The sequence below is a fragment of the Sinohyriopsis cumingii genome, unplaced genomic scaffold (genome assembly GCF_028554795.1).
Source record: "Sinohyriopsis cumingii isolate HCF-2022 unplaced genomic scaffold, ASM2855479v2 utg000379l, whole genome shotgun sequence".
Lineage (NCBI taxonomy): Eukaryota > Metazoa > Mollusca > Bivalvia > Unionida > Unionidae > Sinohyriopsis > Sinohyriopsis cumingii.
The window spans coordinates 133,347-159,336 of NW_028315894.1; the positions used below are offsets into that span (position 1 = coordinate 133,347).

The following is a 25,990-nucleotide window of genomic DNA, read 5'->3' on the forward strand; positions in this document are numbered from 1 at the left end:
GAAAAATCGAAGAACTACATTTTGTAGCGGACACACTCACAGGGATGTGAGGAGTCCATTAACTCGGTCAATACAGTTACCTGGAGCATAGTGTAACTCCATTCAAAATACAAATATGAGAATTTGTATGTGATATAAATCAAATATATGTATAGTATGTATGCCGTATCAATGATATACCACTCACTATATAAATCTTTCCTTAGATGGAAACTTGGCAAGCCTCATTTTGTTTTAATGAAAAATGTATACATGTTGTGGTATATAACTGATACAGGGTACATTCTATATATATATATATATATATATATATATATATATATATATGCACACAATAAATATTTCTTGCAGTTGTGAAGAATAAGGACAATGCTGGTGTAATACAGCCAGGACTGAATATGTGCATCATATGCCATATCAAAGATATATGATTAAATTGTTATGCAACAAAAAACATTTATAAAGAATAAAAATATAATTTTACCATTATGCTATGCATCTGTCCGCTTGGTGATATTTGCAGTTCTTCACATGAGCACTCTTGCTCATAGGTTGGTTCTTTGGAAATGAAAAATTGAGATTATAAAAATACTTCATTTGAACTAAGGTAATAATACTGACAGTATTATCAGCTATGCCTAAAATCATACATCTCACTAATCCCTACCTTCTACATTATCTGTACTCTAGCAGGCCATGACTAAATTTAATATAATCTATAAAAGCAATTAAATGCTTCCAAGTTTACGCAAGTTGCTTGCCATAGTCTATACATTTTAAATTATTTAAACGTTGTGGAAACATTTATGCATGCTGCTGTAGTTCTGTTGCACTATAAATTTTAACTCCTATTTTAAACACATTAAATACAAAATAAAGGTGCAACATTCCTTTCTTTATACAATTTATAAAAGTGATGGACAGCAGCAAGAGGCAGACTGAGAAAGGATGCTGAAACGTGGTATTTTCTATACCTATGACATTCATTTCAACTGTCTGCATGTTTGGACTCTTTTCCCATGCAATCAAAGGATAGAAGGTGTAGATTCCCATATCTGTAGTGGAGATATTCTTCAACAAGATTCCAGCTTCAGCACTTTTGTCTACTCTCCCTTTGTATTTAAGCTCTACATTGAAGCCCTGAGTTGCAGAACTATATGCAATTAATTCTGTTCTATTAAAGAGCCACTGGAGTTGTTTTACTTCTTCACTAGGTTCTATCACATATTCCCAAGTCAAATTTGCATTCTGTCCAATGCACTTGTTAACTGTTGATGGTTTACTAATCCATATTATTCCTGCATTTAAAATAATAAAAAAATTATCATTATACATTGATGCTAAATGTTATATCCTCTGTGGGAAAATGTTTTTTTTAAAGGCATTAAAATGTCTGGATAAAATAAAAAATGTTATTTTTCATTCAGCTATACAGAGCAAAAAGTACATTAAAATGAGTGATTACAAATGTGATTTATTACAATTTCTTTCCTAAAAAACCATTCCTATTTGACTTAGACAAGATGGATTTATTAGTACTAAATTAAATTTCTTCATAGCATAAAGCTGTGTCCATGAACTACTGCTTTCATCTCTAAATAAAACTAAGCTAAATCTCTTTTTTACTGAGGTAACATTATACATATGCTTGATGTTGAAACAACAATAAAGACTAATTATGGGTCGATACAGCTCTGATAATCCATTTTGGTTCGACATCAAGCGAGTCCATGTTATTGATAGGCCAAAAACAGTATGTAAACAACAATTCATAATTCCTATAAAAATAATTTTTACAGAAATAAGTACTAAATAAGTACAATAACAAGCACACATGAATTTACATGCTATTTAGTGTACCTGCAACATTCATTTATGTGGCTCTTTATCTGAAGAACAGTATAGCTCATGAGAAATATATCTCCAATAGTCATCACGTCGGCTGAGTTCAAATTACATGTAAACTGGCAACACATTCATAATAAACAAACTTACAAAATGAGTTTCAGATAACTGCAGAGATGTACTCACTTTTTTTTATTTGCAAGTTTTGGGATCACCAGACCACCCTGGTTTCAGTAGATGAAGGTTGTTGATGTTGATTTCAACAAATAAAATTTTGAATTAGGCCTGAATAAATTTTGCAGATACTATGGTAGAGCTCCATGCAGACCTTGATATAGAAGAACTATTTTATGAATATCAATCTTTCCATATACTGTAAGCAATTTTAGTCCTGTAAAGTGTTTTTGACGATTACTATAATCAACAGGTGCTGTCTTTTTGAAAGGATACAATTTTAGGTTCCCCATAAATTTGAACAAGAATTTCCTGTTAAAAGAATATATACATTGTAGTAAAGAACACAAGTTTCTTTAGGCAAACATTTCTTGATTCTACTGAATAGGGTAATTTTCTATGACTTTACAAATATAGTCTCAAGGGACATATCAACTCATTGTGAATTATTATCTATGGATACACTTAAAACGCTTTTCATCTTCGACATTTTTCAGCTGTCAAGAACTTATTGGAAGAAATAACTCTGACTTCCCTTATTTGGTTGTGCCCAACTCAAAAGTCTAACGAAGGGCTCTGGGTGGCTGAGTGGTCTAAGGCGCACGCCTCTATAGATCACTGACATTTCACATGTTTTGGTGGATTCGAGTATTGTCGCACGAGTACTGAGAAGATTGACACGGGAGAATGGTTCTTCCTGGGTTCTTTCTCCACCAAATATTCTGGCTACCATATATAGCATAGCAAGTGCTGAAATATGTTAAATTAATAAAAACAAAAACTGAACTCTAATAAGGTTCAAGTTTAATCTTTTTGGGATAACTTCAATATCAGAACCAGATGTATAAAGTTCCATTATCTTCAAAATAAATCTATATTTGTAAATACATTATCTATATTTGTAAATATATTACTTAATGGAAGATCATTAACATAAATATGAAAAAGGAAAGGGTTTAAAACCATGCATTGAGTGACCCAGGAATGAATAGTTAGAGATTGTGAGCAAATATTGCATATGGCTGTTTGTTGAATCCTTTGATTAAGGTATTGTCCAAACTAGTTATAAGAATTATCAAAACTTTAATGGTTAATCTTTTGCAGCACAATCAACTATATCAAAGGTTTACTTTGAGATACACAGCAGTAGCTCAGTTGGTAAAGCATTAGACTAAACATCCAGGGATAGCGGGTTTAATACAGGCACAGGTCAGTCCTGATTGGCTAGATGTACCTCAGTGTCATTGAGAAATGCACTTACCTTTCATTTCTTTTGTATTATATAGTCAAGAATTAATTAAAAGTGCCATTAAACCAAAATGAAAAAAAACCAACAAAAAGCAAAGCTTTCTTTTAGTCATGTAAAACAATCTAAGATGTTTTATTCATTTATTGTAGCAAAAATTTGTTCATTGAGTGAATTTTCTCTGGCACAAGTGATATTTTCTAAATACTGATTGAGCTTTTAAAAAAAATTAAAGACCACTTTAGATACTTGCCTTTCATATAATTTTTGTTATTATAAGTGCAACGGAAATTGGTCTTATGTTCCCTGGATCATATTTTTCTATCATACCACTCCCTTTCCAATCACATTCTCCTCTTCATATAGCTGGATAGTTTGACCTATTTATATATCAAATTAGACAAAACTACATATGTACCCTGTGTGAAATAGATGTCAAAAGTCAGTGTTAGAATCATAAGACACTGGCAAGTTGAATTCCTCATCTTCATTCTGAAAAAAATAAATAAATGGTCAGTAGCTTACAGTAGTTGGATTTGCTATCATCATGTTAACAGTTAACTGTTGTATAAAGACTGCTCCGGTGGCCTAGTCGTTAGAGTGTTCACCTCAGATACAGAGGTCATGGGTTGGAACCCTGACCAAGTCATACCAAAGACTATAAAAAAGGTACTAACAGCTGCCTTGCTAGGCACTCAGCATTAAGAGATTAGTGTTAGGACTGGTCAGCCTGGTGTCGGGATAATGTGACTGGGTGGGACATGATGCTAAATGTCTGTGGCATAATGCTCCAGTGCTAGACATCACTATAAACTTCCACAATGCAGACATCGTATCGATATGACTGAAAAATCACTTAAGCTATGTTAAAAATCCAAATCACACACACTGTTGTATAAGGTGTAATCTAAAACCTGTAACTAATTTGGGATGAGTAAGCTTAAACTATGTGAAACACACTGTTCTAACATTCAAGAGCTTGCCGATAAAAATATAAGTGCTGACACCGAAACCAAATATTTCAGATACACTACTGATATTGCAAACAGGGACACTTTGAGTGCTATGCCAACACCTGGTCAAAGGTCCTTATTGCTGGACAAAAGTTTAATTTAAATGCATGAACAGGTTTTTCCCCATCTGTTATGTTAATTGACTTGATCTGTTTTAAAATATACTTTTAGAAAAAAACTTAACATAAATAACTATTTAATAACATTTATCAATTATGTTACTAGTTTCTGTAGGAAAAAAAATGCTTTTGTAAATTGCTATGGTCAGTGGGGAAAAAAAATTGTTCCTGCATACTTACATAACATTCAAACAGCAAGTGACCCTGATACCAGATTACATCTATGGTGGTTTATTTGTCACAACTATCCCAGTTTTACACTTTCACTTTTAATTAGCTGCTTTAATAAGTGATTTCAATAAGCTGTACTTGTATGCTTATTCATGTGTTCATGTATCATTATCACGAGTTTTCTCAACCAACAGGATGCAGCAACAGCTGCCATCTTCAACTTCCTTGCTAGCAGATTGATAACATCCTTAGAAGAAATATGATTCATTCACCACTGGATAAGTTACAACAACTTTAATCCCCCCCTCCTCTCGTGGCAACCCCCAAGGACTTTATACTCAAAGACCTGGATTAGTTCAAACTACAAAGTGGAAGAGACTGTCTTTAATGTATCTTATCTGTCAACAGAAAAACATTTTGTCAGATAGGTACCTCTTATAAACTGTCATTACACAGGTTTTTGGTTTCAGCAGCAAAGACCAAAGAGTCAGGTGCTAATTTCAGTAATGATTGTTCTAAACTTAACTCTTTTAAAGGACTAAAATTCCATCAATAAAACAATGTCTAACTTTTTCAGTTACAACTTGGATAAGCTCTCAAAATGTTATTTTTATTAAAATCTAACTTTCATTATCAACCAATCCTGGCCAGCCAAACCCATATATACACTATTTGATTTTCAACCATTTTCCAGACTGGTTCCCATTTTTCCATACAATTAGTATAGTAAACCTATGCAAACACTATGATATTACAAATTCAATAACTTTTAATTTCTGAGTGCTCAAATTTCTTCAGTGTGGCTTTGGTAACATTTTTCAGTCATAAACATCCATGAGTCACATTGATAAAGCCCAAGTGATTCCTTCGAAAATATGCACACACACCTATAAAATATTAATTAATTTTGTAACAGGTCATATTGGTCTGAATTCAGTGGAAAAACATAGCACAGTCACGTAACAAATGACAAAGCACATTTACTCTAAATTACGTTCCATGTCAGTAAAAGTTAGCTTGCATTTTAAGCCGACGTTACCTTTTCCCTACAAAAAGTTAACTTTCACAGCACAGTTAACGTGTTCCAGTCACGCTGGAAAATGCGAAAATCCATCAGATTCCATCACTTTTATTTAAGTTTGGTACTGATTTCCTTTGAAGAAAAGTTCTTTGCTGTTATTGAAAGATTGTAGTCGGCTTTCTTTGATGAAGGGTGCATGCGCTATTGAAGTCACCGCTAAAGGACAGCTTTGGAGAACCAAATGAATGCCCATTTCTTATTGTGGTGGCAACATCAAATAATTGTATTGTATGATTGAGACTGGTATATTTTCTTTTTTGCTGGGCACTCCTAGACTAAACAATTTATTAATGTGGTCTTGGTTTGTTTCAGAGAATGCATACAATATCTGTGTGCCTCATTAATGAACCTGTTTATGCATTCAAATGATTCAGCAATCTTAGTCTATTGGTCACATTTTTGACACTCCATTCACTTGGCAGGTTTATTCAACTACTACAAACTTCCATAAATTCCTTCAGTATACTTTGTGAGTTAAGGCCTGGCTGCTTGACATATAAACCACCACAGCAGAAATATTTATAACTTGACTATATCTTCCTCTTTTGTCAGTACAAAATAATCAGACATGCTATAGAAGCTACACTAAATTATGCAGTATTGCTGTGAAAATTAATCAATAGAGTTTTGTAAATATAGTAATACAAGCATGTATGTATGCAGGAGATTCATTGAGTGAGTGCATATTCATCACTACCATATATTTACCTAAAGTAGTATACTCAGTGGGATTTAATTTCTATAATCACAATAGAGTAGTATTACTCGAGTAGTATGAAAGGATGGAGTTTTGCCCTTTTTTGAAAACACTTTGGCTCTCCATATGTCCATATGAGACTACCTATGACTAGCTCACTCATATCACATGGGTGTTTGCACCACTGTGGACAAAAATTAAAATTGCTAAACATGTGTCATTCACATGGGGGCTATGTCATGGGGGGGATAGAGGTGAGGACGGGTGTCAAGAGACTCAAAGGTTAAAAAAAGGCAAAACATACAGTTTCAAACTACTATATACTACCTCCGATTCCCAGTGTCAACATGTGAAGGTATTTGGATGCCTGGATACCACCAGAGGCTCTAAACCCAAATACAACCAAGGATAAAAAGAACTGTTCATAAGGAATATGACACTATCAAATGAAAACAATAGTTGGGTTACAGAATTCACATGGAATATGGAAACAATATACATGCTATGACCATGAGAATACTGTTATAGTTTATCGTAGCTCAACATTACAAATGATATCCGGGACTAACTCAGGGAATGTTCACACAGGCCCCTCATAATGAAGCTAAAGTTACTGAATTTGTTTCACACAAAAATGATTTCAACACCATTTGTATGAACGTTCAGAGCAACACTAGTCAGGGTTTTCAATAGACGTGTACCTTCGGGTTTCGATGCATGGAATTTAAAAATGACCAATTTTTTACGCATGGAAATTTTAACTTGTGCATCTTTTTGATGCACGTAGATTTGGGCTGGAACATCAATCTTAATTAACTTTGTTTCACTTCCAGCTTAGTTTCTTACCAAGAGTACGCTGCCCATAACAAATTTACTGTAGGAGGCACTGATTGTCATCTGCTTGTCGATAATTTAGATCATGATGTCCAATAATTTTGCACCAATGGAAGATATACATGAACTGGGCAGAGCTAGCAGTTCACTGAAGTCTGGCTTACATTCAATTGACTTAAGAAGTTTAGATTGTTTTGAGATTACGTTTGATGTTTATGATTGAGGAAGAGGAAACAAGTAGGACATAATGGACTGCCTTTTGATCAAATATCAGCATTGGCATGTTTGGACATCAAATTAAGATCAACTGGTCAGAACTGGAGCACATCTTTATGGCGGCTCGCGAAGCCGGTTGTCAACGGAAGCAGACCAACTTAAATTGTTTTCTTGGCAAGTTGCTTCATTTAGTGGGATGTTTAAAAGTTCTGAATTATTTATGACTTCACTTGATTCATTTCTGTTAAAATATCGGCATTTGTTTGATTGTGCTTTAAATTATAATCAGTTAGACAAAACGGGAATATATGGCTTCTTGCTAAGACATTTTTAAGTGTGGGATTGTGTTTTATTGGCGATTAATTTGCTTAAATCGGCAAAAACATTTAAAACCTCGAATGTTCAGAAGGAAAAAATGGACATAACATTCAGTGCATACATCTGAACTTTAAAATCACAATTGCACAAAGAAGTATATTTTCTTTTCTGTCTCTATCTTGGGAATGACCTGGTGGTGATGAATTTTCTGACCCTGAGACTCGCAAGAGTTTGCATCACTATATAAATGTAAAAGCCACAATTGCATTATTCCAATATACAAAGAAGGAGTGTAGCTTGTGAAAGGAATCATACTTTTCTGATTATTGAATACACTGATGAATTTACTAGTACCAGAATTTCTCTTAAATTTGTCAGCTCTGAGAAGAGTTAATCTCCAAAATTTGTTAGAAAATTTAAGGAGTGGAAAAGTGAACTGACCATTCTGTGATGTACATCACTGATATTTGAATAATATATAACCTTTATAGTTGTATGGATATATGTTTGCATATAAATTGATTTGAGCAGTTAATAACAGAATATGTTGAAAATATAATAAAGAACTAAAGTATAAAATAATCCTGTGTTTCATATACAAAATATACAAACAATAACATAGTTAGAAAGAGAAACACTTTTACAAAAATAAGATTGTATATTTCTTACAAAATACTGAACAGGTATTTTTCATTATTCAGCATGAGACAATAAATCTTAAACATTCTTGGTTTCCACCAATAATGAGGAATCACAACTATGGGCTCATGACTGTCCAAAAGAATTGACTCGAGAGATTTTAGCTTTGACTCCGAAGACTTTGGGGTCAAGGGTCAACTGGCTCTTCAGTTTGGAAAAGAGTGGTCTGTGTAACAAACCATTTTGCCTACGGAGTTATGGAAGAGTTTATATGTGATACAGGACAAAGAAGTTGCGGGAGCCATCATGTGCCACTGGTAAACAAGCATTGTCTACTCATTAGACAAATTATTTCACACCCATACAATAAGTACAAATAGGAATTAGGTTTTTTTAAAACAAAAAAAATAGATGATACTGATTAGGTAAATTTATCTACACTTCAAGACACCAAGGTAAAAATTCACTGAGCTACATACACAGATATCATTCCTGATACTGAGCTGAACCAACTATAACTGCTCAGCTGCATTCTGCTCATGTGGATGCATTTGATCCATTTGCAGTTGTAGCGATTCACTCATGGAACTCATCTTTCCACTGACTTAATTTCATGAGTAGCTGTACATTTTATAAAACAGATTCAACTTTGGGGGCTTGGTCTAGTTCTTATATTGTCAGTGATCAAAGTCAACAGATGAGGATCCCGATTTATGTTCAGATTGTTCATACCTGGTTAGATTACGGTACCCAGCCCCTAGAAGAACTACCGGTATGCATGGATCTGGATCAGCTGGACATTGTCCACCAGTCTTGGTCAGTTAATAGTGGCCATGTTATGCTGAATTTAATAAAATGTAATAGAATTGACAAATGTCATTTATATCATATGTCAGCCGTATTCAGTTTTATTAAATTCAGCATAAATAATCTTATTAAGGGTTTATACTCATGTCTAACAGAACTTGCCATTGAGTCAATGACTACATTTTGTTTTTGTATGACATAAAGTTGAACCAGTTATTTATGAATAGGAGCAGTATTTTCAGGTTGCTGGTCCTGTTGGCTTGCAGGAAGTTTTTTGACGATTTTCACACACTGCTTGGGAGGAACCAGGGATAGATCCCCTCATCAGCACTGACTGCATAGTAACTAACATCAGGGATCCTTGACCATTAAGTGATAAATGAATTGTAGATTAAGCAGAATGTTTTCTGACAGTCTGGAAAGAGATCCATATCCTTCTGGGAATGTAGGGTGTCATCCATTGAAAATGAGGAGGAAGAGGGACCATTCCTCCTCCGTTTATTTTTTGTGATGACTTTCAGCCAAGATCAACAAAGTGACATATTTCTGCACAAGGATGACTAGTCCCAAGCCTACGCTAGCAAATATTACAGGATGCCAAAATTCTGATGGAATTAACTTTAAAAAAATCCCCAAAACACTAAAGTGAAAAAAATGTAGCAAACATAACACCCTTCTATTCCTGTCACCTCACACATCTTTGCCATTGCTATGTGTGGGGGCAGCAGTTCTGAATGGACCTAGGAGCAGAAAAAAAACTAAATGTCAGTGGTCTCACACCAGGTTAAGCCAGCAACAACACATTTTGTGCAAAATGAGGTCCGCCACCACCTGCAAATATGTCTGCTTCCTATTGCACTTGCTATAAAATTAGGCTAGGTAGATAGGCTTTTCTAAACAGAATATATTATAATGATTCATATATATATATATATATGTATATAAAATGTACCGTATTTACCGCATATGTTGGGACACGATAAAATAATTATTTTTTTCCCTGTCCCAGAACTTATGGTGAAACATTTTTTCACTTTGGTCATATGTCCCAAGACTTAAGAAACGAAATAAAATTGTATTGCATTTGTGCTTCCCCCCCAACCCACCCCACTGTATGTTGCAATACAATAGATAAATAAAACGTTGAATTGATAATAAAAAGAAAGAAACTAACCTGTGTTGTTATCATTTATTCCTTTTTTCACATGAGCATTTAAGAATAAAATATTTCCACGAAATCCATAAGGGTAGGATTCCATACAGTAGAGTGTATCAGTTATGTCTGATATCATACACCACGTTGTTCACATGAACACCGAGAAGCAATTGTGTGTGGTTGTGCTCCAAAGTTTGAAAATGTTATCCGACTGAAAACTGGAGCCAACAAAATCGCAAACAAGAGGGAAATAGTCAACCGATATCTTGAAGATGCTATTCATGCATGACATGGTGTTGGGTGCAAAATAATCAAGATTGAATTATATCCAGGTCTACTGTATGACAGTATGTTGCAAATAAAAATGATCATTTGAAAACACATTCACTTAAGTGTAATCGACAATCTTTTCACCAGCTTGGGTTACAGAATTATCCTTACTATTTACCCGCAGACGTCAGTTATACGTTGTATTAATTGTAACCACAGATGCCAAACACATGGAACATAGAAGCCCTGGTGGTGAATAAACACGACTGGCAAGCAATCAGTTAACTCCTTCTTTGAACCTACCGACAGGACATCAAAGACTAAAGTTGATTTTTATTACAAAGCAAGCCGATCTCAGAAGCCGACTTTGGTTACTTTTTTTTTTGGTAAAGGATATCAATACAAAGGTTATTTTATTGCAAAGCAAGACAACTGCCATTCACGCATGGCACGGTGTTAGGTTCAAAATAGCCAAGAATAATTTTTATCCAGGTCTACTGTACGACAGTATCTTGCAAAAAAAAATCATTATTTAAAAACACATTCACTCGAGTGCAAGTGAAAATCTTTTCGCCGGCGCGGGTAACAAAAGTATCATTACTATTTATCCGCAGACATCAGTGCACCTTTGTAATAATTACTACAAAAAATGCCAAGCACATAGAGGCCCTAGTGGTAAATAAACACAGCTGGCAGCCAACAGTAAACTTCTTCTTTGAACTTACCGACAGGACATCAAAGACAAAGGTTATTTTTATCACAAAGCAAGCCGACGTCGGAAGCCAAGTTTGGACTGGGAAGCCAAATTTTTTTTTAAAGGATATCAATGCAAAGATTATTTTATTGCAAAGCAAGCTGACCCCAGAAGCCGACTTGGATTCTTTTATGTGTGCCGATTTTTTTATCTTTTAGCTTCGAATAAACAAAGACGACCGAGATATGGAAGCTAACTTGGGTTTCTTTTCACCAGTATTCACGACATTTTTTAAAATAAAGTGAAACAATGGAACAGTTTTTAAAGTTTGCAATATAATGCTTCGTGCGCGAACATCGATGACCCAGCATCATCCAGAAGAGTTGTATCAAAATAAAATCACGTGATGAATAGATCATTTCGCCGACAATATAATCATTAACATGGATAAAACTCTAGTGTACTTTGATCGCATTCCTGGATGGACTGACTATAAGATGGGCGTCAAAAGTGTGAGAATTAGCAAGACTAGTGCAGATTTGAAAATATCTGACTTTTGTCCTTGCAGTTTCCGCTTCAGGTGGTGTGTTGTCTCTAACATTTCTTCACGGTATGAGAAAGCTAAATATATATTCATGTACCAAAAGAATAGATTGTACATGTGCAGGAGAAGGGTTGTGTTGATGAGATGCTGCTGCAGTGGATTGGAGAGTTTTATGTCAAGTATACAGTTTTATATTTTTTAAAATAAAATTTCAGTTGGAGTGCAATTTCCGACATGTAATTTTCGAATATTTAAATGGTGTCCCACAACTTACGACTCGAAAAAAAAACGATGTGTCCCAGAACATACAGTGCACACAAAAATTACTTTTAAAATTAATTTATGGTGTCCCAACAAAAACGGTGTCCCAACATATATGGTAAATACGGTACTAAGCGCTTCATATACTCGATTTGCCTTTATACTGAAATTTACATGCCAATTACAAGAATGATGTTTTAACAAAAAAGTGTTATTTACTCTATACATAGAGAGAAAGAAATTAGACTTTAAGTTTCATGGTTTTAACTTTTGTGATATTAATTTTCCAATTATCACACAATGTGTGGACCATAAGGTCATGCTGTATTATTATCATTATAATAATTCGCAAATTTGAAATTTTGAATGAGATTAATATTTTTGGAGCATGAACAGTAAAATTACCATTTGATTTTTTTTTAGATTCTCTTAAAAAGAACCTACTGAGGAAACCAGAACAGATGAGATGGCAACAGACCCCAAATATATAACCCATAATGAAGGAGAATCCTAGCTTTTATTTACATATAGTGAATAGCTTGAGAAATAAATGATTTTGAGTCAAAGTTACTTATTTTTTTTAATTTGTTTTGGTTACTATATGACCGCCTTTCACACACAAAGTGCCCTGATCTTGAACAATTGTCAGACAGTGCTCAGCGTGCCCTAGTCTCAGTACCCCTGTCATTTCAAATCCTAGCGACAATCAAGACAAACACTCAATCAACACAAAAGTGTAGGTGAAATATCCAAATAAATATAAAACCAAAAATGTGTTAAATTTTGAAAAGCAATATAGTATCAGTGTAATTTTATACGTTGTGCAAGGATAAAAAGGATGGTTTTCCACATTGGCTGTGACTAAGTCAGAATTGGACCATGCTTTTTTAAAGACTATTCCTTCAACACCAACTGAAGTAATAAATAACTGGCTTGGAATGGGAATTATGAGTCCTGGAAAAGGATGGCAGGGCAAATTCAACTGTAGGAAGTAATGTATTCCAGCTATTAAAAATCACACTTAAGTATTTCTGCCACTATTCCATTAAATCCATACTACATTGTATATCATTTCATCAAGACTTACAGTCATATTGTAAGGGTCAGCAGGTCTGTTACAATTCCTTGTGATCTTTAATCAGAATGAGTAGTTGGATGTGGTTCAAGCAGATGCTCCAATTAATCCCTTATATTATTCCATGCAAATTGAGACCTGAAAAAAAAAAAAAAAAGAAACAAGTGAAACTGACGCACTTTCAGTACTTGGTAAAGCATTACAATTTGAGATGAAACATTTTCTTAACTAATTAGCATGTTTCAACTTCAATAAAAGACAAGACAGATGAGTTTAGCTTCTGTTGCTAAAGACAGAGTAACTGATCTTGGCTGCAGCAATCAGCCCTAGGGAAATTTTATGGCACAAAATAAATCTGGTGGACAAGTTGAAAGACCAGTTAACAAGAAATTATATCAGTTTATGACTGCTGTGTGATCAGCAACAATGAACATGCACTATGTTATGGAGGTGAGGTACTCTAATTTTAATTATATAAGGCTTACCTGTGCACTACTGCACTGCTTACCCTTTCTGAGGATGTAAGTCCCCACCTTCATGCTAAAAGCAGGATGCAAGTTCCCACCTCCATGCTAAAAGCAATCTCCATCCTGGAATGTTTTAGAACACTATATCTGAAGGAACAGTCCCATTAAGGCTCTTATGTCATAGACCCATACCTAAAATAATTCTTCTTTTACTTGGACCCAAATTATTCTCAGGACACCATTGAAAGAAGGAAATCTTTGCAATAGTGACACCTAAGCATCATGATCTATTTAAGTTAGTTTAACTACCTCCACCCCTTCAACCCAAAGTTTTTAAAAGCAATAATACATTACCTGCCACTACTGTATTGAGTAATTTAGATGTTTCTTCCTCCTCTTATACAACCAAACTCATCATATTTTACATTTACTTACTGCAGATACAACTATCATGGCCACTGGCACTTGTGTTTGTCAGTAAGAAAGGAAATTATTGACAAAACCCACTTGCCTTCTAGAAATTAACAAGGTGACTAAAATGTGTGCAGTTTGGAATAGGCTTCACCGCCAGTTCTATGCAATGTTTATTCTTATCTTGTTGACAGTCAGTTGCTAATTATATATATCAACCTTAAAGAAGACATTCCAAACTTGATCATTTTTAATAACTACTTCTGTGCTAAGTTTTCTGTTTCTTTGTATCTACTGGATGTTTTGATGCAATCTTCAGGAGAGTCTCACAGTGAATAAACTACACTTAGTTCTAACTAGTGGTTATTGTTTTACCTGGACTTGAACAAAAAATTACCACCAATCAGAATTGTATTTAACATATTACACATTATGACACAACAATCAAAGTAGGGACTGCTCCGGTGGCCTAGGTGGTTATAGTGTCCGACTCAGAGTTGGGACTTCATGGGTTCGAACCCACGTTAAGTCATACCAAAGACTTTTAAAAAAGGTACTGTACTACTAGCAGCTGCCTCGCTTGGCACTCGGCATCACGAGTTTAGTGTTGGGACTGGACAGCCTGGTGTCAGAATAATGCGACAGGGTGGGATATGATAAAACATGTCTGTGCAAAGTTCCTGCTAGAGTTGCGATACTTCAAGTACCTCATATATGAAAGGATTGAAAAAGTCAGTACAAATGTTATTCAACCAATCTCATCAATGCATGGTTAATCATTTGCATAGAGTGGAGAAAATTATGTTGTAAACAATACTTTAGAGTAAGAAAATGAAATAAATGAATTTCTAACCTTTATAATGGAAAGAGTCACAAGTCAACACCACCACACTATAGTTTGTTCCATACAGCTTCATGAATTGATCATTGTCACTCAGTAAATAATCAGGTCAGCATCATTAAATATAGAAAAAAGTATATAATTCATTCCACACAATTTACTTAAAATGAATTATGCTGTTTTAGCTTCATTTAAAGATGCCAACCTAAAATCTTACAGAGTTATAGACAGGATAAAAATTGTTATGCTGTATGGAACAAACTATACTGTAATCCCATTCCAGTATTGTCACTGTCAGTCACCAACTTGATCCACACTTACTTAACAACTTTGGTTCAGAGTTCACATGTGAAGCAAATAGAGTCGTTTCCATATACCACAGGACAGCTCCGGTGGACAAGTGGCTAGAGTGTCCACCTTGTATGTAGGAAGTCGCAGGTTTGAACCGAAGACAAGTCATACCAGAGACCTATAAAAATGGTACGAGTAGCTGCCTCGCTAGGCCCTCAGCATGAAGAGGTTAATATTAGAACTGGTTGACCTGGTGTCAGGATAATGTGACTGGGTGGGACATCATGCTAAATGTCTGTCACACTGCAGACATTACAGTAATATGGCTGAAAAATTGTTAAAGCTACAAAAAATTCCAAATCACACACACACTCCATATACCACAGAAAATATTTAATTTTTTGGGCTTTCTGTGATAGAAAACCTTCAACTTCACCATTGCTAGATCATACGAGTTAGTCATCTATAAAGAGAAACTGGCAAATTCCAAACCAAGCCAGTACACCAACAAACATGTAGTTCATTAATTTGTTTTGAACAAGAGTAAATAAAAGCACCAATGGTACACAAAATAAATAAACTCTATAACAAAAAAAAATGTCAATATTCAAGATTCTTCAATGCAAACGAAAGGATGCAGAAAAAGAATGCTTGGATTAAGGTCTAGGAAACAGGAAAAGGAGTGCTTTAATTTGTATTTTTTCATCTTGAACCAAATATCAAACCATTGCAACTGATCAAAGCAACATGTCGACTCCATCTGGCGCTGTGTTGTTGCTGACAATGATCAAAGTCAGCAGAGATATGGGACTACAACTGTATGAAAAGAAAAGTAGGCTTCTTACAGACCATGATGCTGAATCAGTTAACTTTAAAAACTGAAAACTTGTTTTACAGTTTGTCAGTACATGTACATGAATACCAACAACATCAATGTTTCTGGTAGAGATGCAAATTTTATTGGTAACGACTAGCATACATTGTTGTAACAGAACCCCTAGTCTGTGGCATAATGTCAGTGCTAGACATCAATATAAACTGCCACACTGCAGACATGATAGCAAAATGACAAAAAACTGTTAAAGCTATGTCAAAAATCCAAAACAGATACATACAAAGTTGAAAAAGAACAAAAGCAACAGAGAAGCTTTGTGCAAAAGTGAAAATTAAATGATCAGAGAAGCAGACTTGGGTTCAATTGCTTTTGTCAATTACAGTTACAATTATTTTGTGCTTGTAGATGTCAATTACAATTACAATCTCAATTACTCAAAGTTATGACTATTCAGTTACAATTATTTTTGTAAACTACAAATATAACTACTATTCACATGAGGCACAAAAAGGGCAATTTTCGGTTCGAGTATTTTATGCATGTTATATCAAAAATATACATTATAAGTAAACATAAATATACTGACATGAAAATGATTATATTTGACATAATTTATAAGAAATATTTTATAAAAAGTTCAAATACACAAACTTTTAGCTAAAATTATTCTTGACATTACTAAAAGATGTCATAATTACACCAGTTACTTGTAACTTAACCCAAGTCTGGTATATATATGTATATATATATATATATATATATATATATATATATATATATATATATATATATATATATATATATATATATATATATATATATATAATAATTTGCTAGACAAAATCATGTACTGTACTTAACACGTGACAGCTATACTATAAGAATTGCAATGCACTCCAAAATAGTGACCATTCCTGCATGCATTATAGGACGGTATCCTACATTATTGAAATACAGAATGTAAATTTATTTTGATTTCCACTTAAGTTGAAGGGAGGTGACATTGTAAACGCCCTTCTAGAGGAATAAGTTTCTTTCTGTAAGGCAATTTGGTCCCATGAACATTGTTTTTCCATTGAAACGTACCAGCCATGTTGTTACAAGGCACATAACTTTAGCACTGGGTGTGACATGACCAAATGTTCAATACAATATAAGCACATTATAGATGCTGCTATGAAGAAAGATAGCAAAAAATATTTGAATACTGCGATACCATAGCACCATCGCTATTGAAGGTGGTTTTATTAAAATATGTAATGGAAAAATGGAGTGGAATGGAAATGAAATACACAATGTTAATTATTTTAATATTTAAAATTTTTAAGAAAATCAAAAGAAGTTTTTAACCAACAGATGCATACTTATCTTTTGGTATTGCAAAATAGAAAACATAATTAATCTTAAAACTGACTTTAATAATTGTATCAAATGTTAGCATTTGAGAAAGTGCAAAATTATCACATGCAAATGGTTGTTGTTGTTGCTGTTGGGTTTAACGCCATTTTTCAACACAAGATAGGCTACAATAACCTGTGAAGGAAAAACCCTGGAAAAACCAGAGAAGAACCACTGACACACGAGAAGCAAAATGCAAATGACCACTCATGAAGTAATGTTCATTCCAGAATTTTTGGGTAGAATAAAGCTTGGAAACAACATATATAACAATAATTATTTATTTTGATCTTAAATGATTTTTTTTAAAGGAAGGTTAACATTGTCAAAAAGATTTCATCATAAGATGTATATTCTATGCGTTATGCATGCTACAGAACTTAATCATGAATGAAAAGTTCATAACTGACTTAATATAGTGCTACTTTTAACATTCAGTTTAGCTTTAACTTGTTTCTCATTATATATGTGTTGTTGATTAGCCAAGGAATAATTGTGTTACAGTATTTTACAGTATTATTTCCAAAATATCATCAAAAGTTTTAAAAATATCAATTGCATGTATCTGCACGCTATACACACACCTTTTCATATACGATATAATTTAAATAAACATTTATCCATATTTTGAGATAAAGACCACTAAACAAAATCCACTAACTTCTGAAATCCCCATTACATATAATGATATTCACTGCATAGCATGTTGGTCATATATAAGTGAAAACTTCTTGAAGCAAATTTGTATTATTATTTAAAGTTAGTTCATATTTAGTTCAAATAGTCACACAAAAACTCTTCTTATACAATTTTTTGATTTCTAATGTGTATATAATTTCCATTGTGTTTCATTTTTCCATTGCGTAATTTAGTTATATCCATCATAGGAAGCAAGGGTAAACCCTTTTTTCGAACCAATGAACCAAAAGACAAATGCATCTTTATTTGTACCATTAAAAAAAAAGAGTGCATACAGAGGACTCCTGCACAAGTGACTTTCCTGCATCCCAAATAAAAACAATTGCATCCAAATACGCATGATTAACCATTTCCGATACCTCTGATAACCCTGGTAAAACCAGATCCATGGAAAGCTATTTGCAAGCTTTCTCAAATCCCAGCATCGGCAGAGGTTGAGACTCAAACCCACACAGATGAGACGGCAGTGATCAGTAAAGGTGAGCAAATGAGTCCAATCGGCTACCCTGGACACAACTGCCTTTTAAAGCATCAAAGGAAAATGAAATCAAAGTCCATACAGTAAACAATGATCATCGTCAGCAACAGCGTCAATATAGTATAATCAGATTATCATATCCTTGAGAAACTGGAATAATTAAATGTTTTAATAACTGCTAATAATAGAAATTCTTTCATGCAGACTTAGATAAAATAAATATGACTCAGCTAACACAAAAAGTGGTACATGTATCTATAAAAGGTACATTTGTATTACTGAAGAACATTTAAAAGTAGGTTAAAATAAATCTTGGTTGGTATTATCCACAACATTTGTACAGTATTTACTGTTTAGGTCCAGTTGGATATTACACTAAATTTCATTTTGACAATGATTCTATACAGAGACTAATATACTATTCCTACTGGTTTATGACTCAATATTGAGATTAATAACTATTCCAACTTAAAGTTACTAGACATATTCTTATTTCCAGAGAAACTGCATATTAGTATAGTGATTCGTCAGAGCTACAAATATTGTGATTAATTAAGTAACATTGCTGCATCTATATAAACCTGAGCAAACAATTGTTGTAGTAAATTATAACTGCCTCTGTATACATCAAAAGAAGAAAAATAAAAACGCATCTTTCATGACATCCAAGTGAACACAAAAATATTCCATCATGTGCATACCTTGGGGAATTTAAATGCTGCTTAAAACAGCAAATTGAAATGATTATTTTTCTAGTGGAACATATACGCCTCAAGATCAATGATGAGTATATGTACTACTTTCGCTTCTATTTATTCATCGTATTGGTTTTATTCAGATAAAAGATGACAAAAAGCAAGTGGATACAATATGTTGGAAGATAAAACTACTGTACTCATTGTTATATAGATGTCAATCAAATAGAGATACCTCATAGTTCATTAAATTTTATTTCTTTGCATTAATGTCTCATAAAATAAATAAAACAATTTTAAAATTATCTGTTCTTATTCGATGATAGTATGTTCTACACAGAATCGCAATTGTTATCAGTAACTCTGTATATTTTCAGCTCAGCTTCTTTAAATGTAGCTAAAAGACCACAATTTGTTTCACACGAAGTATTTAAAACGAATTAGGTACTTTTAGTTACGCTTAATGACGAAAACCTGAAAATTTACTGGGTTATAGATAGGCTAAAATTAGCAATACTGTGTGGAAAGAACTATAAAACATATTAATTAGATACAGTCATTAGTAGCTTAATTCTGTGTTGAGTGAATTTATGAAGTGTATATGTGTGTGCCTGAGATAGAGACATCAATTTAATGACATGGATCTACATCATCTCCCACCGTGTACAATGTAATTTTGTTACAACTTTTGGTTTTTCATTAACCAAGGAGGGGTCTTTAAGCATGAATTAATGGGGGGGGGGGGGGGCAGATTTTGTTCTTAGTGTTACAAGAAATATAATAAAGTTTGGAAGGTTGTAGCTGACACAAATTGTACCAGATGTTACCTTCTTGCCTACGAATTACATAATGGTGGACTCTGCTGGGTTGTCCTTATAAATGCCAGCCTGAGGCCCTTCAAGTACACTCATGAATTTTAAGGAAATAAAAGACAGTAAATATAGTGAAGTGATTACATAACAATTTGGATATAGATAACTCAAGTCTGGCTTTGCCGTTTCCTTTCTAAAACAAGCTAAATTTTGTTTATGAAATTCAAGCTCAACAATGTTTCTCTCTTGCTCTCTGCCCCTCTTTGTTTTATTCACTCTATCACAAACACACACTGCTGTTTTCCTATTAGGCAGACAAGACAACTGCTTAGGGCAAAAAAATCCGGTAACAGTAGCTTTTAAAGTATGAAGTTAGATTTGCTTAAATATGTTAAGAAAATAAAAACAAGTTACAAATTTTATATCATTTAAAGGCATAAAGGTCTTTAAAGGGTCTGGCTTTAAGACTTTAATTTTGACAGGGAGGGGTCGCTGCATCTCTGAAAGTGGCTGGGCATCACAAAATCACAGATCACATACAATCTTCTTTAATCATAAACAATACCCGATTTGATTCAGTATGACAATTATAGACCAAGGCATGTTTTGCCAGATATTTATTGTTATCTTGGCCCTGTATTCACAAAACTCTTCAAATCACACTCTGTCTATAAATACGTTGACAGCCACACTTGACTATAAAGCAACGGGTGGTACATTGGCAAAGGTAAAGACAGAAGTGATACGAGTCATAACAGTAATTATAGGAAAGGCAGAAATAAGTAAAAGAGTGTCATTGTACGTTTCATGCATTCATACTCAGACCAATCTATCTACTGTAGTGGCAAAGAGATAAAGAACCTCAACTGGCATAGACCTGAGAACCAATATAAGTCTCACTTGTAGCTGAAGACTGGCAGTTTACTAGAGTCTGATTTTGGAAAGCTTCTGCTTGTGAGATATGAAATCAACAGCTTCTACAATAAATGGTTGTAACTCACACTCAAATCTGAGTTTCTCGCAAATACCAGAGTTTGCCCTCAAATCATGATTCACTAATCTATGCTGAGGAAAGCACTCAACTCTGAGTATTTCACTCAAACAGATGAGATGGTGTCTTACCTAACTCAAGGAAAGGAATACACTCAAAAATAGCATCATAGCTGCCAACCTTCCAGGCTCACAATTAGTGAAAATAGGGATAAAAAGTCATGAATTTGGACATGAATTCGTGAAAAATACCATGACAATAACTCCATCCACTTTAACCACTCCAACCGTCAATACTACACTATATCAAGTTCGCAAAATAAAAATAAAACACTACATACATCCAGAAATATTTATTTATCAAGGCATGACACTGTGGCAGACTTGAACTTCCTCAACTGCTTGATCGTAAATTTGTTTTCTAAACAGTTCAGACTTCTTGCCTGCTGGTTGATCTTGGGGACTAAACTTGTTGACAAATTTTCTGCAGCTAAGGAGGCCCTAAAGTCTGTCTTATTTTTCCTCCCTAAAGAAAATACTCTTTCGCTGTCACTGTTGCTGTGAGGAATGCACAGGAGCTGCAGCATTTTTGGTTCTTCCACAGGAAAATTTGGAAGCGATTTTTGAGTCCAGGAACATTTGTCAGAACAAATGTTTAGCTTGGTCTCCAGCTGATAAAGGTAGATTGTGTTCGACAAGAAAACTCACAAATAATGCTTCAGCGTTGGTAGCCTTCAGGTCTTCCGCCAATGGTTTAAATTATTCCAGAGCTGAAATCTGCGAATTCTAAATTTTCCCAACTTCTACGTGTTTTTTGCAACCGACATTCTTCCTCACATCGTCTCTGCGATGACACACAGAGTGCAAAAAGCATGAATGAATATCAATGTTTAATGGCAGAATGCATGGCCAATTTTTCATGTATTCCAAATTAAACTTCACTTTTGAATGTAATACATTTCTTTTTCCTTGGTGGTGAAGACATTTTAAAGATCTTACATGCGATGCTGAACGGTAACTCAAATCAGTGTTTTGACGCATGTGCGAAGCAAATTTCCGGTTAGGCCCCAGTTTCTCTCAAAAGCATTTGTAAAACTACTCTTATACATATAGATTAAAATAGGCTAAAATGCTTGCTACCGTGCCAACTGTATTAATCGGCTGTAGATCTACTAATATCATGACCAGCAGTACCGGACCGTTTTGGCAACTGCAAATATCACGACTAGTGCTTAACGGGAAATCGGTTATTTTATTAAAGATTTAAAATAATTGAGGATTGGAAAATTCGTGAATTTTTGGCTTACGTCGTGAATCCCTGAATCGCTGAAAAAGTCATAAAATTCACACCAAATTCGTGAGGGTTGGCAGCTATGTGGCATACACACATGGCCTACATAGATGTTGGAGAAAGAGTCTAAAAAGAACAAATGAAAGGCTAACACCATGCGGATGATTCATAATGCTTTCAAAGATTTAGCTTTAGAAAGCACACAATTTTATTTCTTGTATCAATTTTGGAATGCTTCCTATCACCATTAACCAATCATTCTAAATCATTACACCACAATGTCCAATGCCATGCGCCCTTAGATAATAGCATGGGGTAATCCCAACCAACAGTGAGCCATGCAATAATCAGAATTGCAATGGCCTTGCATTTCTCTCTCGCCAGTATTGATTGATTGATTACTTGGATTTACATAGCGTGCACCCAAAAGGGCATGTGCGACAGGTTTATTCCCTCACAGCGAGATGCTAAATTTTCTTGGGGTAAGGAATTAATACCACATAACACAGGCGTTTATGTGCTAATTTAGCTGTCAGGTTGTAGGACTATATGTCCCTAACGACCTGAATGAAGGGCTTTCATGAGTGGGAATGAGCCCAACAACGATGACGTCACATCGGGAAAACTAGCTTTAGGCAGTAGGAAATTGTTTCACATCTCCACCGTTATTCGATGTCTGAGAAAGGAAAGAGGGCAAGGAACTCGGCAAGCCAGCCATGGATGTCGTGCACTCCCAAGAATGCCAACCCATACTTAGACAAATTTAGTCTAGTTGTACTAATGGACAATACAAAATGCCAATTATGTATTAGCCACCAGTGCAATTGGGTCAAATCAAAACAAGTTGTGAAATTTTCCTACGTCCTAACAATCGAAAAAATTCTAGTACATAGTGTACAAATTTTTAATAACTAATATGTCTGAATGACATAAAAAGTTTGGTTGCTGTTAGATCGCAAAAGGTTTGAATTTTGAAGCGGCGGATTGGAGGATCAAGTTAGTGTACATAATAGTTTTAACAAAACAGGATACCAAGCCAAAATGGTTCCCTGGATAAGAAAAATTAATAGTAGCCCTCAGAAAGGCGTTTTAAACAAAAGTTCCCTTGTTTTTCTTCTGCTTCTTTACATTTCTCCAGTCCTTTTTCCTCTCAGGTAATTTCGGGTAAATGGTAGCTGTGTAATTAAAAATGTAGTTAACTGCTTCTACTAGCTGCTGGACTGGATAGTTCTTGTAGGCCTCTTGACAGAATTGAATAAGGATTCTGACACCATAGTGCCACTCGCTATTCATTTATTTTTGCTTTTATTTATGTTAGGTGTTTCATGCACGTGTTGCATGCTAAGAAGGAAGTGACCAGGAAGAGAGGCGACCATCTGCAGGCAGGAGTCCTCTCATTCCGGGGTGCTGGTCTAAATGGATGTACTTGCATGTTAGGGCTAGGTAGAGAGCAGAGATTTTTTCTTTAAATATTATTTTTGTTGATTTTTAAGGATATATTTGGGATTTCAGAAAACGGGAACCACTGCTGAGTATTCAGGTCCCTAGGAAAATATCAAAAACGCCCATCTGTTGATGTATATTAATCTTATTTTAGAGAGTATTTGGGTGGGTTATGTCTGTTTTACATGTTGCTATTTTGAGCCATCTGCTAGTGGAAATTTTTTTTACAAGGTTGGTTTGTTTATTTTATATTTGTAGGGTGTTTTACATTTTTTGGTAGATCAGATTTATGTTGGGGTTGTTATTTTTAAGGAAATCTGGGCAAGTGGTAATGGTTCCAATTTTTTTGTTGGGGGGGCTTTTTGAAATTCCATACTAGCTACCTGATATTTTGAGCAGCTATTGAATATATGTGGCAGGTCTTCAATGGTTTTGCAGTGATAGCAATTGATATTAGCAGGCTTGGGTCCTAGATGTTTGCCAAAACTTTCTGCTAATTTAGTTTTTCTGGTTACGATGCGATTGATAATTTTTTGGTCCAGGCTGTTTACTTTGGGTGGTTTGATGGACCTTTTGGTTTCTTTTATAATGGAGTTGGTATCATGCCTTTAGTATTGAAGTTCCAGTGCTCCTGCCATTTCTGGTTAATATAGTTTCTTATTATGCTTTGGGCTTCTGTTATGCTATATCAGAGTAGGGTTCCCTGACATGTTTTTTTTGCGACTTTGTTGGCTAGCTCATTACCAAGGATTCCTATATGCGAGGGTATCCACACGAATTCAACTATCTGATCCGCTGTGGATAATTCTTTAAGCATATAGAAAGCTCTAGCCAAGAATTGCTCTCTTGATTTGGTGCTGTGAGATTTGATGGATTCTATTACACTAAGTGAGTCGCTGATGATAACTGGTTTTGGAACATTTTGGTCTTTAATCCATTTTAATCTATTATTGCCCAGAACTCTGGTGAAAGTAGAGCAGTGGTCTGGCAATCTGGATCTCATTTGTATGTTGAATTCGGGAATAACCACTGCAGCTGCTGTGGGGGGAGAGGGCAGGTTTGGTTGTTTTGGACCCGTCAGTGAACAATTTTACGAAGCCAGAGTAGGTGCCATGTATTTCCATTGCTACGATGGTTTTGAGTTTAGATTCTTGTTCCAATTTGTTTCCATAATTGGTGACTCTAGTGTTGATCCTAGAATTAGGGTTTGTCCAAGGGGTGGGGTCAGGGAAGTGAGTGTACTCTTCTTGTAGAGCAAGTGTTGGCAGCTTCCCCCCCACCCCCCTGAGTTCTTGGATTTGTTTGCCACCTGGTGTGTTAGAAACTAGCTTGCGGCTAAACAATTTGTTGCATTTGTTACTGGTTACTTTTGTAGGATGTGAGTCAGGGTGATTTGGTAATCGATTGGAGTATCGTAGGAGCATTTCCTGTCTTCTAATATTTAATGGCAGTTCACCGGTGAGAACTAGAAGTTTTTTGAATGATGTCGATGTTAGAGTGCCAGTACAAACAGATAATGCTTTCCTTTGGATGGTATCCAGTTTGTTCAGTAATGTTTGTTTCGCTGAGTTGTAAACTTGGCATCCATAATCTAGCTTCGACCGTATAAGTGATCTTTAGATGGTTAATAAGGTTTCTTGATTGGATCCCCAGGTGGTCCCTTTAAGATTTCATAAGAGATTAATATCTTCATTGCAATTTTGAATTAGTTGTTCAATCTGGTGTTTCCAAGTTAGATGATTATCGAAGAACATGCCTAGGAATTTTACTACCTTAGCATATTTGATTAACTGGTTTTGAAAATAGAAGTTGGGGTAAATTATCTCATTATTGCGTTTAGGGGAGATGATTACTGCTACTGTTTTTCCATGTGAGATCATAAAACCTCATTTATCTGCCCATCTCCCTATGTTATCTAGGCTTTTCTGAATTTCTTTGAATATTTGATTACTAGCAGGGTATTCTGCCTTCCAGATGCTGCTGTCATCAGTAAATTGGGAAATGTTAACCCATTTTATTGCTAGGTTGAGGTCAAGGTCATTAATCATGATGCTGAATAGCGTAGGACTGAGTACACTCGCTTGTGGGATACCGTTTTCAAAGGGGTATTCTTCTGAGGTGTTGTTTCCTACTCTAGTGATGATTACGCAACCTGTTGGGAAGTTTCGAAACAGTTAAC

The 25,990-nt window shown here is 34.8% G+C and overlaps 1 protein-coding gene across 3 annotated transcripts in view; it reads right to left on the bottom strand.

Annotated features, from left to right (window-relative positions):
- Positions 1-25,990, bottom strand: part of LOC149774194 (uncharacterized) — a 53,497-nt gene that overhangs the window by 24,828 nt on the left and 2,679 nt on the right. The window contains exons 2-5 of one of the 3 annotated variants that reach the window (XM_089945682.1): positions 13,173-13,298; positions 3,684-3,757; positions 975-1,298; positions 485-558 (exon numbers count right to left, since the gene is read on the bottom strand). In XM_089945682.1, coding sequence (XP_089801808.1) covers positions 485-558; positions 975-1,298; positions 3,684-3,756 — 471 coding nt within the window. In that variant the 5' untranslated portion in view covers position 3,757; positions 13,173-13,298. Of the gene's footprint in view, positions 1-484; positions 559-974; positions 1,299-3,683; positions 3,758-4,577; positions 4,670-13,172; positions 13,347-25,990 lie in introns of those variants that run through there. The other 2 variants (XM_089945683.1, XM_089945681.1) reach the window with 2 other exon arrangements.